The sequence below is a fragment of the Stenella coeruleoalba genome (assembly GCF_951394435.1).
Source record: "Stenella coeruleoalba genome assembly, chromosome: 2".
Taxonomy (NCBI): Eukaryota; Metazoa; Chordata; class Mammalia; order Artiodactyla; family Delphinidae; genus Stenella; species Stenella coeruleoalba.
Window position 1 is genome coordinate 22,129,451 of NC_137147.1, and position 16,238 is coordinate 22,145,688.

At 36.2% G+C, this 16,238-nt stretch overlaps 1 protein-coding gene across 6 annotated transcripts in view; it reads left to right on the forward strand.

Annotated features, from left to right (window-relative positions):
- The window catches only part of CEP128 (centrosomal protein 128), a 417,494-nt gene that overhangs the window by 390,840 nt on the left and 10,416 nt on the right, over positions 1-16,238 (forward strand). For all 6 annotated transcript variants that reach the window (XM_079912854.1, XM_079912856.1, XM_079912858.1 and 3 more), the window contains 2 exons: positions 2,594-2,671; positions 5,893-6,006. In XM_079912854.1, coding sequence (XP_079768980.1) covers positions 2,594-2,671; positions 5,893-6,006 — 192 coding nt within the window. The remainder of the gene's footprint in view (positions 1-2,593; positions 2,672-5,892; positions 6,007-16,238) is intronic.

A 16,238-nucleotide genomic window follows, 5' to 3' on the forward strand; every position in this document is an offset into this window, starting at 1 on the left:
GAAACCATTGTTTATGAAGAAGATTTTATCCAATGCATAAAATTTTGCTTTAAAATCACCATGGCATTGATTTGGATTTTACTATTCAAGGGCCAATATAATTCTTGAGGAAAGCTATAATTTTACTATTTAAATGAATATAGCACATATGGTGACTAAAACTACTAGTTCTCCTAAATCTACACATTAGGGCCTATGTTAAGAAACATGTCATTTTTTTAATTGAAGTATAGTTGATTTACAATGTTGTGTTAATTTCTGCTGTATAGCAGTGACTCAGTTATACATATATATACACATTTTTTTTATATTCTTTTCCATTATGGTATATCTCAGGATATTGAATATAGTTCCCTGGGCTCTACAGTAGGACCTTGTTGTTTATCCATTCTGTGTGTAAATAGTTTGCAACCACTGACCCCAACTTCCCAGTCCATCCCTCCGCACCCCCCGACCCCATCCCTTCAACCCCCGGCAACCACGGGCCTGTTCTCTATGTCTGTGAGTCTGTCTCTAAGAAACGTTATTTTGATTAATCTTTCCTATTCATGAAATAATTAAATAATGCTATTTAAAATGCATGGCAGTTTGAGTTGAGCACACGCCACAAAAAAAGACTAACAATGTAAGTGTTAATCGGAAGGAACAAAATACTAAATCTTTTAAATGGAACTCGAAAAGGAAGCTTAAGTGGAACTTGAAAAGTTATGAATGTGAAGAAACAGCACGTACAACTTCCAATTTCAAAATGGCCAAAGTAAGGATGTTTCTACTACTCTCTCAAAAATCACATTAGAAGAATACAAATATGAAGAGATAGAAATGGTGGTTTACATGTTGACAACTAGAAGACATCTATAATGCCAAGTCAAAGAACATCGAAAGAAAAAGGGTAAAATGCCTCATGACAGACGTGAAACCCAAATGCCTGTCAAGGGGATAGCTATGGAAAGCAAATTTTATTCACCCTGTAGAATTTCTGAAAGGCTTTTGAGCTAGTGGTACCCTTTGATTGCAGAAGGAGAGAGTGGAAATGAGTACATTGAAAGTGTCTTCAGGGAAGAGTTAGACCCTCCACTGTCTGTCTCCATCCCTGCTCCTCCAGAAACCCTGCAGGAGATGTAAGGCTATGCTCTGGAGAAGCTCTGGATGGGAGGTGAAGACAGAGCATCAGGGTGAGATAGGGATAGGAAGAGTAAATGAAAGTGAGTATACCAGACGATAAGAACACCAGTTCCTAACCCAGGCTAGTTCCAAAAAAATTGAACTCCCCTGAGAAAAAAACCCTGATGCACATATAATTTGGAGCCTCCTCCCACCAAAAAAAAAAAAAGAAAAGAAAAGAAAAGAAAGAAAGAAAAAGAAAAAAAGCCATTTGACCACCTGATTAGCCTATCATTAAGTTACATAATTCTCAGGTATTGTTTGCAATAAATTCTATGCTATGCATTGGTAGCTAACAAACCATGTAGTCTTATGGCTTAGCACCATAAAAGTTGATTTTTCACTCACATTAAGTCCAATATGGTGGGCGGCTCTCCTCTATCCTGTAGCTCTGCCGTCTGGAATATGTGGCCTCCAGGGTCCTTATGGCAGGGTGTGAGGTGGAAAAGGGAACACACAGACTCTTAACTGTCTCAGTCCGGAAGTGACACATGTCACTTTCATTCATAATCTATTGTGCAAAACCATTCATGTGGGAGATGTAGGGGAGTACATGGAATAGTGGGTGGTCACTAACTTCCTGATAGCTCTGTGCAAACTTATGTCCAGGTTCCTGCAGGACACTTTCTTCCCATGCACAGCCCTAGGGTTTATTTTTTATTTCATTGAATAATTACAATTCGTTTTAAATGTAAAAGCTACTATCTGTGTGCCTACCCTGTGACAGGACTAAGAATACAGAGGTGTATATGGTACAGTCTCTGGTCTCAAGGTTATTCTACCATTTAACCTCTTAGTTCAACATTTGCTTTGAAATAATTTTCAGAGCATTCCCTCTTAGTGGTTATATCAGTATGTGTAAATCAGTGACTAGCTAATCAAAGACTGTAGAAGTTATTGATTTGTAATCAACAGGACCTTGTGTCCCTGTCGCACATATTTAATTTCAGATTATTTCTTCCAAGTCTTTTGAGAACTACTCTTTTCCTTTTTAACTAAAATAATTGTTGAGAGCTCTTTTCTTCTTTATAATGGCAACATGTGAGGATCTCTAATATGCTCCATAGATAAATAACTGCAAATTCATCTATTTCTCAGTATTACCTTATGATTTATTTCTGATGTTCACTGAAGCAGGTTTTTAAATTAATATGAAATTCTCTATAGAAAGTTTGATAGTATATCAGTTGCAAGCAGTTATCTAGGAGGAGCTTTATATTCAAATCAGTCTTGCAAATGCATCTCATATTCTTCTTGAAAAAATTTTTTCTCATGTAGATACATTTATCTTAGACATACTATTTGTTATTTGACTCTCTAAATCTACAGCTTGAACTGCTTATACCAGTGGTACAACTGATTTTTAGTACTTGGATTCTGAAAGTATTAATCAATTTTTCATCATGTTTGCTTGCCTTGTGTTTTCTAGAGTACCCGAGTGGCCTTAGACCATCTGGAGTCTGTGCCTGAGAAACTGAGCCTACTAGAAGATTTCAAAGGCTTCAGAGTGAGAAAGAGTTTGGCTTTTCTCTTTCAGTATTTTTATCTGAGTGAAAGCACTTGACATCTTCCTGATGTGCAAAGAAAATTGTAGGGAGGGAGGAAAGACCATAAAACATTGGGGACTCTTAACACTCAGTCTTACCAGAGCTTATTGACATTTCTGAAGCCAGCATTGAAAATAGTGGAACTTACATATTAGCACAATATAGGAAAATAGAGGCTTTTACCCTATTACCAGAAGCTCATTTGGCCCCCTAAAGCTTCAACTATAATTTAGAAAAACCTAAGAATTAAAAGGAATTACACATTCCTTTTAATTCTTTTAAAGGAATTAAATGACTTTTTTGATAAACAATTTTAATTTATGAATTATCTTTTTTTAAATTATAAATTTCCAGAGTACTGTTTGTCTTAGAGATACAGTAGTGCACAGGTTATCCCTGTTCTACAATATATGAATTCAGATCCACATAGAATTTTAGATTTTATATCCAATGTTATTTATTGATAGAACTCTAACCACAAAGGACTTTATTATCAAGCCAGTTAATTACATGTCGGAATTTACCTACTGTAAATATAACCCTGCCACCCAGTCCTGCCAGACAAGGTCCAGGCCAGACAGCACATGTCCCCATAGGGGTGCATATGTAATGGACAGTTTTAGTGATTTGTAATTTCTTGACCCTGTATGAACAAACAGAGATGAGAGTTTCTCTTTGAAAACCATTTAACTGTTTATTTCACGTTTGCTTTAAAATATAACTTATATATAGATTCTGCTTAACTCTAACATATTATTTGAGGATATAGCGAGTAAGAAATATAACCAGATCATGCCATGTTGATTTATTAGAGGTACTGATACGATGTAACTTTCAAGGTCTACACTATCTTAAAATTTCATTAAGTGTATTTTGCTAGTTCAGTAACTAAACATTTTTGAGTGGGATCTAGGGTTGAGCTGACACATCTAGAAATCTAGAATATCACTTATAGAATAAAGCCAAGTGTTTCTAGTATATTTTACTAAAGTTTTAATTCTTTCTCATGATTTAATTGCATATTTGCAGTCTAAATCTTTATCAAAGAATTATGAAACCAGTGTTCAAGAATTTCTTTTCACCCTTATATGACCCGATATGGAAAGCAGACAATATGTTACACCCATGTCCTTTCCACTTTTTTCTTCTTTAGCTAATAGAAGTTATCTAAGTGAATGAAGGGCCGGCACCAGAAGGTATTAGAAACAAGTGGCATTTGCCATTGAAAAACTAATGCCTGTCTTATACCAGCATAAAAAAAATAAAGTTTAACCTCCAGTGACAGCTCATTTTTCCCCCAGTGGTCTACATTAAACAGAATGTTCATAAGGGTAATTTAAAAGTTGTGTTCTCTACTATTGCCAAAAAATTTATTATTTTTTTCATCTTATAGGCTAGTGATTATCTACAAATCTAGCTTATATGTGCACACACTCACATAGGAAGGTGCCTATATAGTGAAATTTTTAGGGACAGTGTTTTTCAAATTTCAGAATTGTACTTTCCAGTATTAGTCATTAAAATTGAAACCTTTACCTTTAAAAGGGAAAGGAGTTCGTTAGCAAGTATTATACACTGCTATGTGGCAGGCAGTAGCTAAGTACTTTACATTACATTTCTTCAAATCCTCAGAGACACCCTATAGATTGGCATTATTTTCCCCCATTTTACAGCTCAGGGAACTGAGGTTTGGGGTATGTAAATTAGAGAAATCTACGATCTACTTCTCTGTGTTTACAGCAAAGCCCATCTGCTTTGCCCTACTGCCTGTAGCTTGAAACCCATTCTATATGTACTCTAAAGCCATCTGTATGATTAAAAAGAGGTCATGTAATCAATTTAATGAAAACAACTAAGCATAGCCTTAAATAAAAATACATGAAGCCTTTAGGTTATTAGACATAGATTATATTTTTCAAAACCCAAAACTTTCTAAAATTCAGTACGCTGTTAACAAGAGTTCAAAGACCTAAGTTCTGGTCTATGCTCATGCACCAGACAAAATCACTTAATATCTCAGGGAATATTTCCTCATCCATAAAATATGAGAGACTTGAACAATATTATCTCTGTCGTTCCTCCTCACACCGGCATCACTAGCATATATGTGAAAATGCATTTCACATATTTTTTTGGCAATACTGTAGTCTGACTCTTAAGTATGAATACAAACCTCAACTTATTTAGATGGTTTTGACTTTATTCTTATTTAAAGGTGTCATAGTCTCTCTCTCTCATTTTTTCCCCCTTATTTTGAAAGAAGTGATTCAACTTGACAATCCTACATTTAAACATTACATATTTGATATGGAGGAGAGGGAATAGCTTGGGTCCCAAGCCCAGTTTGCCGCAAATTGCCTACCCTTGGACAGGTCATTCTTAACTTACCTGGGCTGTAACTTTTTTTTTTTTTTTTTTTTAATAAAAATGAGAACTTTGGAATTCTAATACCCCTTCCAGTTTGAACATTCAAAAAGTTCTTTGGGGCTATTTGGGGAACTAAATCCCATAGATGATTTTTCTTACATATGAAAATCAGTTGCCCTAATTCTACTCTAATTTCTCCCTAATTCATAATAGAAATGTCTAAAAAACTGGCTGTGGTGACTTATTTGCTGTGTTCTATCCTCTCTCCCCGGAATGAAGGAAAAATAGAAAGGAAGGAAGGCAGGCCCTGGAAATTTTTTCTGTCTTAATTTATTACCTGACTTTTTTTATGCTTTTGAGGGCCGATGAGCTATCCTTAGGTTTAAAAATCTACGTGATGTAATAGTTAAAAGTCAGAATGTTGAACAAAGAGTATATTTTGATGCCAGGTACTATTCCAAGGGATCATATATAACATCCAAAAGTGGCATGGTATCATTAAGTTCCATCTTTGGACAACTCACTGTTAATTAAACCTTTTTCCCTTCCTTCAACTAAAGGAAGGAAGTCGTTTCAGATTGGCATGGGGACTAGCAGTGAAAAGAAATAACCAATGTGGGACCCTGTTTCTATTTTTATGATAGCATCCAAAGTGATCGTTTTCTTCTTTATCCTTGGGAACCTATGATTCCTCTATATATCTCTCTAAACGGCTATAATGATTAATCATCTACATATCAAAACTTTCTTATTTTAATTTCAAGCACTGGTTTTTCTTTCATCTACCAGTTTAGACCCTTTGTTGTTTTTGCAGGGTTCGCGCAGTTTATCTGACAGAATTGACGGGAGATATTCTAAGTACGGAGTTCACAGAGAGTCTCTTCAGCAGCGCCTGGATGACACCAAGTACAGAATCCCAAGCTTCAAAGTAATGCCCTTTATATACACTTTCAGTCTTTGGGCATTATTCATGTTTATGGCTACAGCTTTCTAAGTAGCTGCCGCAGGTTTTGTGTAAGGGTACTAATTATAAAAGAAATTTCTTGATGTAGGAGATAGATTTTCAATTCTGTAGAAGTAGAAAATAAAAATCCAAAGACTGTGTTTATAACTTTTTCCCTGAGAACTCATCTTTAAGTTTATGCCATTGTTGCTTAATATGTTGTTTGTCTATGGGAATTGATGCTGCTTAAGAAATCCTGAGCCAGGAAACCTGTGGTCTCTTGATTGGTCAGAGGCTTAGTGTGGATGGTGGCCCCTCTCAATATGTAAGTTCAACTACTCTCGGTGCTGAGGTCCCCAGTAGGTGAAGTAACATATAGTATTTCATAGCGTTGGCATTTATAGTCATTCCTTTCATAAGAATAAGAACTCCATATTACTACTTCAGCCTATGGTTCACTAGTGTGGAATCAACATAGGAGAGTGGGAAGATCTGACCATATTGACAAAAAGCCTACCATTCCCTAGAGTCTGTCCAAGACCCATGTGGGGTATGGGTGACTTTAAACTCATTTGACCCTGAACAGTTATTAGCCTAGAGCAGGGCTTCTTAGCCCTGGCATTAGTGACATTTGTGCCGGGTAATTCTCTGTTGTAGAGGCTGTCCTGTGCATTGTAGGATGTTTAGCAGCATCCCTAAGAATCTACTTACTAAATACCGGTAGCATTCCCCATCCCAAGTTGTGGCATCTAGATGTGTCTCCAGATATTGCCAAACATCCCCTAGAGCAGCAGTCCCCAAACTTTTTGGCACCAGGGACCAGTTTCGTGGAAGACAATTTTTCCACGGACAGGGCAGGGGGTGGGGGGGGGGAGTGAGGGATGGTTCAGGCAGTAATGCGAGCGATGGGGAGCAATGGGGAGCGGCAGATGAAGCTTCACTTGCTTGCTAGCTGCTCACCTCCTGCTGTGCGGCCCGGTTCCCAACAGGCCATGGACGGGTACCAGTCCACAGCCCAGGGGTTGGGGATCCCTGCCCTAGAGGGCAAAATTGCCCCCCATCGAGAACACTGACCTAGAGAGAATCCATCTATATTCTAATGTACACTCCAAGTCGATTTAGAAAATAAAAAAACACTAAAGGTTCTTTTGGCTTTTTTATATTCTTACAAACTTCAATATATATGAATATTCATTACACTGTATATATTCACTTATTTCAGCCAAATATAATTATTTTTAAGATGCTTCTTGCCTCCTCTGAATGTAATTGGATAGAATGCTCAGTGGATATAAAGACAGTATTCATTTACATAAGTCCTCCCTAGCATGCTTAAAATGAGCACTTCACTTCTCCATCTCAAACAAAAATTTAACACAGTTATGCCATGTTATTTATACCCTTATTGTAAAGAGGGCGTCCTGGGGCTTTGTGCTTTTTTACCTTTGCTTTTTATATTGGTATTATTTACTATAGTAGTGACCTTGTTGTCTCATATGGTGAATTTTAAATTGTCTTCCAACGTTCTCATCAGGTCCCATATACTCAAGCATTTCTCCACCACTGAGAGGAGTGCCACTAACTTTAAACAGAAGTGAAAGGCTTAGGTAACAAGAGCTAATAATAATAACGACTCATTATTGAGCATATACTAGAACAAACTACATAAAATTGCCTCTTTTTGTATGTGTCTCATGCTTTATGTGCATTACCTCATTTAATCCTCACAGCAACCCTGTCAGTTGGCACCATTATTTTTCCATTTTTACCATTGAAGAAAACGAAGTTATAGGGCAGTTAAGTGGTTGAATCAGGGTTCAAACCTAAATCTGCCTGGCTTCAAGAATCTATATCCTTGAGCAGCAGGCTATTATAGTATAAATTTGTACCTGATATTCCTTAATTTTTTTAGAAGTCACCAAATGTAGGGACTATATCTTTAATAAATAAAAGTCAGTTGTCTCCAAAAGTACATAAACACATTATATGCCTCTTAATTCAATAGAGGTCTGGATGCAAATGAAGCATTAAAAACATTATTTCCCAATACAGTTAGATCCGGTATTAGGTAAGTCAGTGCTGTCTAGTGGCACCCAAATTGCTATAAATCAATGCAATTTCCATAACAGCATATGGCAAAGCTATGAATGTTTAACACGTTCAGCCAGTAATCTCATTGGAGTTCTCTTTAAAATTACATTTGCAGCTGAAGAGGAAATCAAGCCTGGTTTGTGAGGCCAACACTTATCAAAATGAGAAATAAGGTTGAAAATTTTGCAAATAGACAGTACAAATATAAGGAAGAGCCACAAAGCACATTTTGTGATGACGTTGTCCCACATTAATACTAAACATTTTTAAATGTTAATCCATTTTACTGATGAATATGTAGGTTACTGTCATGTGTAGCAGAAGTCTGGCCTGAAATAATGTAGTGATCTAATGCAAAACTCATGAGAATATCACATCTTTTGTAGTCATTGTTGAGAAAAATGTGAGAATGCATTTTTGTGAATTGTAGATACCAATGATCATTTGCTTATATGCTTTTTATGAAAATAAGTTATTTATCAAGAATGAGAGGGGAGGCATGGATAATCAGAAAAGCTACCTCTGATTAACTATGGACATCTTGAAGAAAATAATAAGAGGCATTGAGACTCTTTCTATCAAGGGATAAGGCGTCCCATTTACTACATCAGTTTCATAAGATGTTATTTCAGCAGCTCTTGACTTCTGTCATATTTTGCTAGGACAGAGTTCAAAGAAAAGGCTCTTGAGTTCATTGGTTCTACTATAAACTCTGGTTCCAGGAAATCAGTTAGTGTAGGATTCAGTTTAATGCAACAGACATAGACTATACAGATACTATATTGCAAAAGCACTGCACTACCTGTTGGAGGTGGGAGTGGCAGGATGTACAAACATGCAGAAGGCATGGCCTTCAAGTAGGGAATAGTAATCTAGTCATCTTAATCCTTATAGGTAATTCTTGCACAGTTGTTTGAGAGCACAGTTTGGCTAACTACCACCCATGGGCCAAATCTTGCTTGCTGACTGCTTTTGTAAGTAAAGTTTTATTGGAATACAGCCACATTTATTTATTCACGTGTTGTCTGTGACTGCTTTCATACTCAGTGGCAGAGTTGAGTAGTTGCAACAGAAACTGTATGGCCCACAAAACCTAATATATTTATTATCAAGCCCTCTACGGGAAAAATTTGCCAATTCCTGGTCTAGAGGAAGGAGAAATTACCAATCTACTCTTACTTCCTTTACACATTATGTAAAATATTCTCTTTTCTTTATTTAACCAAAACATACTACCCAAGCTCTTTATAAAGTCATAATACTATCCGTTCATTCAACAAATTTATTGAGTTTCAGCTATGTGCCAGGAACTTTCTAGGCCCCTGGGACTCACGTCCGTGAACAAAACAAAGATCCCTGCCTTTTAGAGCTTCTGTTCTAATTGTGAGATGTTCAAGTTTGTTCTCGTTGTTGTTAAATACAACATTCAGCAAACCTTTACTGAGTTTACATTGTGTATAAAGCGTTGTGCTGGAAGCCGGAGAGGATGATGGCATAGTAAGAAGAGCCATTGTCAGTCCTTAGGAACTCAGAGTCTTCACACAGACAACTGTAGTACAAAGGAGAAAGGGGTACATGCTGTAAGGGTGACCCAAAAAAACTGCAGTGGGAGTTCAGAGAAGAAAGATGCTCTCAAGTCTTGAAAAGAGGCTTGTGATGACAAGGTACAGGGAAAAGGATCACTATTAGCATTACAGTTGTAGACCCCTGACTGTATTACTGTTAGCAGACAAATAACTGTTAGACTAGCAGAACTATATTGGCAGCTGGCTGCTCTCATGTCGTTGCTGATGTCAGAAGGCAGTGAAACATCCAATATGGCCACACTGCTGGTGGAGGGGAAGTGTAGCAGAAAGTGTACAAGTCAGGTTCTCTTTCAATCCAGAAAGAGAACCAACTCCTGCTGTTTACTCCCATGGCAATCACCAGGACCAAATGATCAGATTTCTAGAAACCTACTGAGAGTTTTAGCAGGACCAATGTCCACAACTGCTGAGAGCATAATGTAATATTGTACTAAGCTTACCAAGTTAACTGGTCAAAGCCTGATCTAAAAGTTTAAATTTAGAATTCAATTCAAAGCTGAATCTGACCCAGATTGTCTCTGTGTAGACAACAGAAACATTTCACAGCTTCTCGTTCATGAGGCCTAACTGGGTTTCTGTAGGACATACAGACTTCCTTGCTGTCCCAGCTGTTTCAAATAGAACAGAATGTTCAAAAGTCAGCCAATAACACAGCATTGCTAATCTGAATTCACGAAAGAGCATGGTTTGGTCCAAGATATTCCCATTTGCTACCTGCCCTTTTTGCTCTCTACCCATGCTAAATATATGGTTTTAATTAGCAGTGGATTTTTTAGTAAAATCACAAAAGGTTCCCATCCTTCCTCCTCCTGAAAAAAAAAATCATGATTTTCAATTTCCAGTAGAAGAGTTCATATGCAATTTCTTTTTAAAGAGGCAGATTTTTACAGGATAAGATGAGGTAGGTGAGGAAGTGTTGATAATGGCTTTCAGCACAGGTTTTGAAGCCAGAGTTTGCCGAAGCCCTTTGTCATATTTGTTCAATGTAAGCATGTGTATGCTCTAAGAATGTGCTTTGCTCCTGGAAGCTATTTCTCCCTCCTTGAATCTCTCCGTGGTTTGTTTATGCTTTGCTCATAGCAATTAATGGCTGTTAGCACTTTCTTTCTAAGGTCACCTATTTCTGTACATATCTTAAATCTTCTACAATTGTAGCTTCTGAAGCACGCAATGCATAACTCCTCATGCAATTCAAGACTGTAGGTGATTTTTATTTAATGACTACTAAAATATATCACCAGTGTATTATTCAGATAATTTTACAAATATTGCTTGGGAACAGTAGTAGCAATCATGGGGGAATTTGAGGGAGCTTTAACCCCACAATACCCTAGTTATCTCATTTATAACCACCTCTCTCCATGATTTGTTAAGAAATCCCATGTAATCTCCTACGTAAATATAACTCCATGCTTCCCCCAACCCCAAGCAATTTTGCCATCCTTTAAGCCTCTCCTATATACAGATTTAGGGTCCAACACTAATCTTTAAGTTAACATAAAAGAAATAGTAAGATAACTATAGGTAAATACTGAAATCTGGGAAATGCTATTCTACTGGATTGTATGATTTTTGAGGGTAGACACTGTCTGCCTTATCTTCGGCTCCAGAATACACAATTCACGCTAAATCGGTGATTAAACTTTCTTTTTTCTAACTTTAGCCTTTTATGGAATTCTAACAAAAGTTTAACTGCTATTTTTCCAGTAATTCTTAGATGACACATCTGAAACCTCGTAGACAATCAAATCATGCTGAACTCTGAAGCAATTTTTATGCTTTTGAAGTGATCCAGCCATAATATTTAACTAGTTGATTACATCTTGCTCTTTAAAAGTTAAACAAAAGGTTGCCAAATGAGTTGGTATTTTTCTTTGGTATAAAACCTGAAAATAGCAATGGATCAAAAGTGCTTATTTAGGAATCAACATGGGTACTTAGATGAGCACATAACTCTACCAAACCCAGTTCCCCTAACAAGCCACATGCTTTCTTCACCTTTCTCAATAATTTACTCAACAAGAACATTAAGAAAGGAAAGATTATGAAGGAGTTTAACTATAAAGATACCATTGTTAATCATGTCAAATTCAAAATTCTAGATATGAATACTAGATACATAAGGAATACCAATTAAATGTCTTATTAGTTTTTAAATAAACATGTTATAACGTATTCATCCAAACAATCACTGTTTCCTTTGAAATAGTCACTTCAAGAGAGGAAGCACTGATTCCAGTGAGGCACCATCATTATAAAATATCTCTGCATCTCTGCTTTTGTTTCTTAAGTCAGTGACATCTTTTTGCGTATCCTTGTTTATGGCAAATTTCTACCCACTACGAATATATTCAGTTTCTGAAAATGGATTAAAGTCATGTAGAGCCAAGTCCAAAATGAGTAAAAAAACAAAACAAAACAAAAACTGAGTATGATCTTTTTCATTAGTGAGTCATTAGTAATATTAAATTTTATACCATAAAATAATCAATTGCATAAAGGTAAATTTATCAAATTGCCTGATCTAACACGGTATTTTCATGAGTCTGTTCATGAGCGTGGCTTCATGTTTATAGCATTATGGTATAAATTTGGAAAAGATAGTTTGCATAGTTAGATGTACTGGTTGTTCAGTGGTTCTGCTCGGGTAGATTAGAATTAGAAAACGTTAGTGCTGAGAAATCTTAGGAGATGATCTGGTCCAGTGCCCTCATTTCCTTATATGAAGAAACAGAGAATGTGAGAGTGACAGTCTCCTTCTTCCCAACTTCCACATAGCAAACTTTCATTTCGGTACTTTGGTCAAGAATAATTATATATGATCATTATTGACTTTCTTAATGCAAATGGCACTGTGCTAAATTGTGGAATATTGGGATGGGTAGGTAGAAAGAGGTGATCAAAGCCCCACCCTCATGGAGGTAAAATGCTATATAATAGCAGCCGTGCAGATTGAGTTACGGAGGGCAGACTTTAAGTAAACTGTCCAGATTGAAGTTTCAAATAGGAATAAAGTTTACTGAGGAAGTGGTTAAGCTTTTTCGAGCACTGATGGAGAATTGGGAATTAAGAGTGGGGAACAGTGCATTGTTAAGCTAGAGACAAATTCAGGAAAACATTTCTGCCACAGATTCAGAAACACATAAGTGCTTTTTCCTTTTCTCTGGGGGAAGAGTTGGATAAATTAAAATTTACAAAAAATTAAATGCATCGTTTGTCTTATAAACTTTGAACTTAGAGTATTTCTGAGAGAAAAATACTTGGTGGGCATCATTAAATATTAATCATTAGAGATTAGTTTAGCAAAAAGATTTAGTTGGGTTGGAACAACTTTTAAGAAACCAATTACAATGTGGGTTATGAAAGAGAAGTGGAAGAAACCCAGGGAAAATATTAGAAAATGCAAGTTCCTTCACCCAGTGGAATTTTTGCAGGGAATTCTGGTTAAATAGCTTGTTGAGACTTAAGACAGAAATAAAAATAGGTCCCTGTGCTAAGGATATAAGAGTTGGCAAAAAGCAAAAGCTAGGATTATTAAAATTGCAAAGAATCTTCCTTTTAAACCAGTACTTCCTTTTTAATATTTAAGTATTTAACTGAAAAACAGGTAGGAATTAGAAAGAAACAGTCATCTTATGGTCACCCTGTAAACTTTACTTAGATAGAAATTCCACAAGTTAATCAATGTATAATTGGAGAATATGAAGATATTGTTTTCATATTCTGATATGTTGATTGTTCAAAGGGATCGTGAAATATTTTTCTTTTAGTATGTTCTTTCAGGGTTCATTTCATTAGTTATCTTTCAAGGTAGCATTGGGGATTCTGACAGTCTTTTGAAGACTTAGAAAATTTGGGAACTTAAAGACATACAGCTGACCGTTGAACAGCTCGGTAGTTAGGGGCACCGACCCTCCATGCAGTGGAAAATCAGACTTGTAGTCAGCCCTTCACATCCACAGTTCCGCATCCACATTTCCACATCCTTGGGTTCAACCAATAGCAGATCATGTAGAACTATAGTATTTACTATTGAAAAAAAATCTGTGTTTAACTAGACACACACAGTTCAAACCTGTGTTGTTTAAGGGTCAACTGTTCATTGAGTCCCAGGTGTATTCCAATAGCTACTTTAGAATGAGTTGACATGGGCCAACTAGAGGCAGAGCTGTGGATCTGGCTATTATAGTTCAGATGTGCCATACTAAAGGCCTGGGTGGAGCTGGAAGATACACAGATAGAAAGGAGAATTATGCTTTCAATCAATGCTAGAAATCTCCACTTAATCGTGGTTCCTATATAAAATGTGAAAGAGAAAAGCGTAATCTATGGTTTCCCGCTAAGAGATGCTTAGTTGATTATGGGCCAGTAAGAGAAAGGAAAAAATAAGGAAAAGCAAACACTCACATTTTGCCCATTGACACCTGGGCTGAGAAAGACAGTGAGAAAGGACAGGAGTGGAGGTGTAAGTCTGGGCGTCTTGCTGAATGAAGCAGATGGCGCAATGACAGCCTCAAAATGTGCCTCCCAGAGGAAGGATGGAGTACGCAGGATAGTCAAATCCTATTCGCTCTTCCCAAGGTATGGTTTTAAATTTCTAAAACAAAATCAACTGGCATCAAACCATAGATTATATCTTTTCTGTTACCAGAAAAAGAACCACTTATATTTTTAATTATACAACCAGCTTCTTGGCATATGACAGTTAAAAATATGGCATATTTAGGAAATACAAAAAAAATTAACAAGAAAATAAATAATCCAACAAATATTTTTAAAAACCTATTGTGTAATTTAAGGGTGTATGTTTCCCAGCTCTTACTTATAAATATCTTTTTATATTGAAATCACCATTTGTTGATAATTTTATTTCCTCCTTTTTTCATGTAACATTGTATATATGTGGGAATTTTCTCTATCATCATCATTATTATCATTATGGTTCTACCATACTTTACTTTCCTGATCTCCTATTGTTGGAAATTTAAGGTTAATTTCAGCTTTTTTCTATTATAAGTAGTCACTTGATGAACATCTTGGTATAAAAATCTTTGTCCGTATTTTTAATTTATTAACCTAATATAGATGCCTAGAAGTATACTGGATGACACATTTTTTTTTTTTTTTTTTTTTTTTTTTTTTTTTTTTGCGGTACGCCGGCCTCTCACTGTTGTGGCCTCTCCTGTTGCGGAGCACAGGCTCCGGACGTGCAGGCGCAGCGGCCATGGCTCACGGGCCCAGCCGCTCCGCGGCATGCGGGATCGTCCCAGACTGGGACACGAACATGTGTCCCCTGCATCGGCAGGCGGACTCTCAACCACTGAGCCACCAGGGAAGCCCATGGATGACACATTTTAAGGCTGTTTATTTGTACCCATTTTATCTTAGTTGTCTAATACATTGGCAGAGTTGTTCAAAATATTTCCTAATTACCTTCTTAATGTCTATAGATGTTCTAGTAATATTCCTCTTTCATTCTTAATATTGGCAATTTATATCTTCCCTCTTTTTTCTTAATTAATCTCAGTAGAGGTTTTTAAATTTTATTGATCTTAAAAAGAATAACAGTATGGGTTTCATTTTTTCACTGCTTTTCTGCTTTCTATTTAATTGATCTTTGCTCTTTATTATTTCCTTCCTTTTACTTAATGTAGGTTTAATTTGCTCTTTGTTTTCTAGTTTCTTAAGGTGGAAACTTGGATTATCAATTTGAGACGTTTCTTCTTTTGTAATATACACGTTTAATGTTATACATTTCCCTCCAAACTGTTTTAACTGATTCTCACAAATTTTGATAAATTATGCTTTTCTTTTCATATAGTTAAAATATTTTCTCATTTTTCTTTTGATCTCTACCTTGACCCACCTATGAGCTATTTAGAAATATGTTCTTTAATTTCTAAATTTGGGGGAATTTTTCAGATATCCTTCTGTTGTTGATTTCTTCTTTCACCCCATGTGGTTAGATGGCATCCTTTGTATAATTTCAGTCATCTTAAACTTATTGAGATTTGTTTTATCACCCAGCATGTAGTCTGTTTTGGAGAATATTGGATGTGTGCTTGAAAAATACTTGTAATCAGCTGTTTTGGGGTATTCTATAAATGTCAATTAGGTCTAGCTGGCCAGTAGTGTTGTTCAAGTCTTCTTTATGTTTACTGGTTTTCTGCCTACTGTTTTATCAGTTACTGAGAGAGGAACGTTGAAATATCCAACTATAATTATGGTTTTGTCTATTTTTTCCTTATAGTTCTATCAGTTCTGCGTCATATATTTTTGGCACTGTGTTAATATGTACATACAATTTAGGACTGTTATCCCTTTCCCTTAAAATTGTTGACTTATTCAACCACTCACATTTCTTTTTTTCATATATAGAAAATGAGGAAGTTTAATACAGTCGAACTTTGAACAACACAGGTTTGAACTGCATATGTCCACTTACATGCAGATTTTTTTTTCAGTAGTAAATACTACAGTACTGCACAATCCACAGTTGGTTGACTCCACAGCTGCAGAACCATGGATACAGAGGGCCAA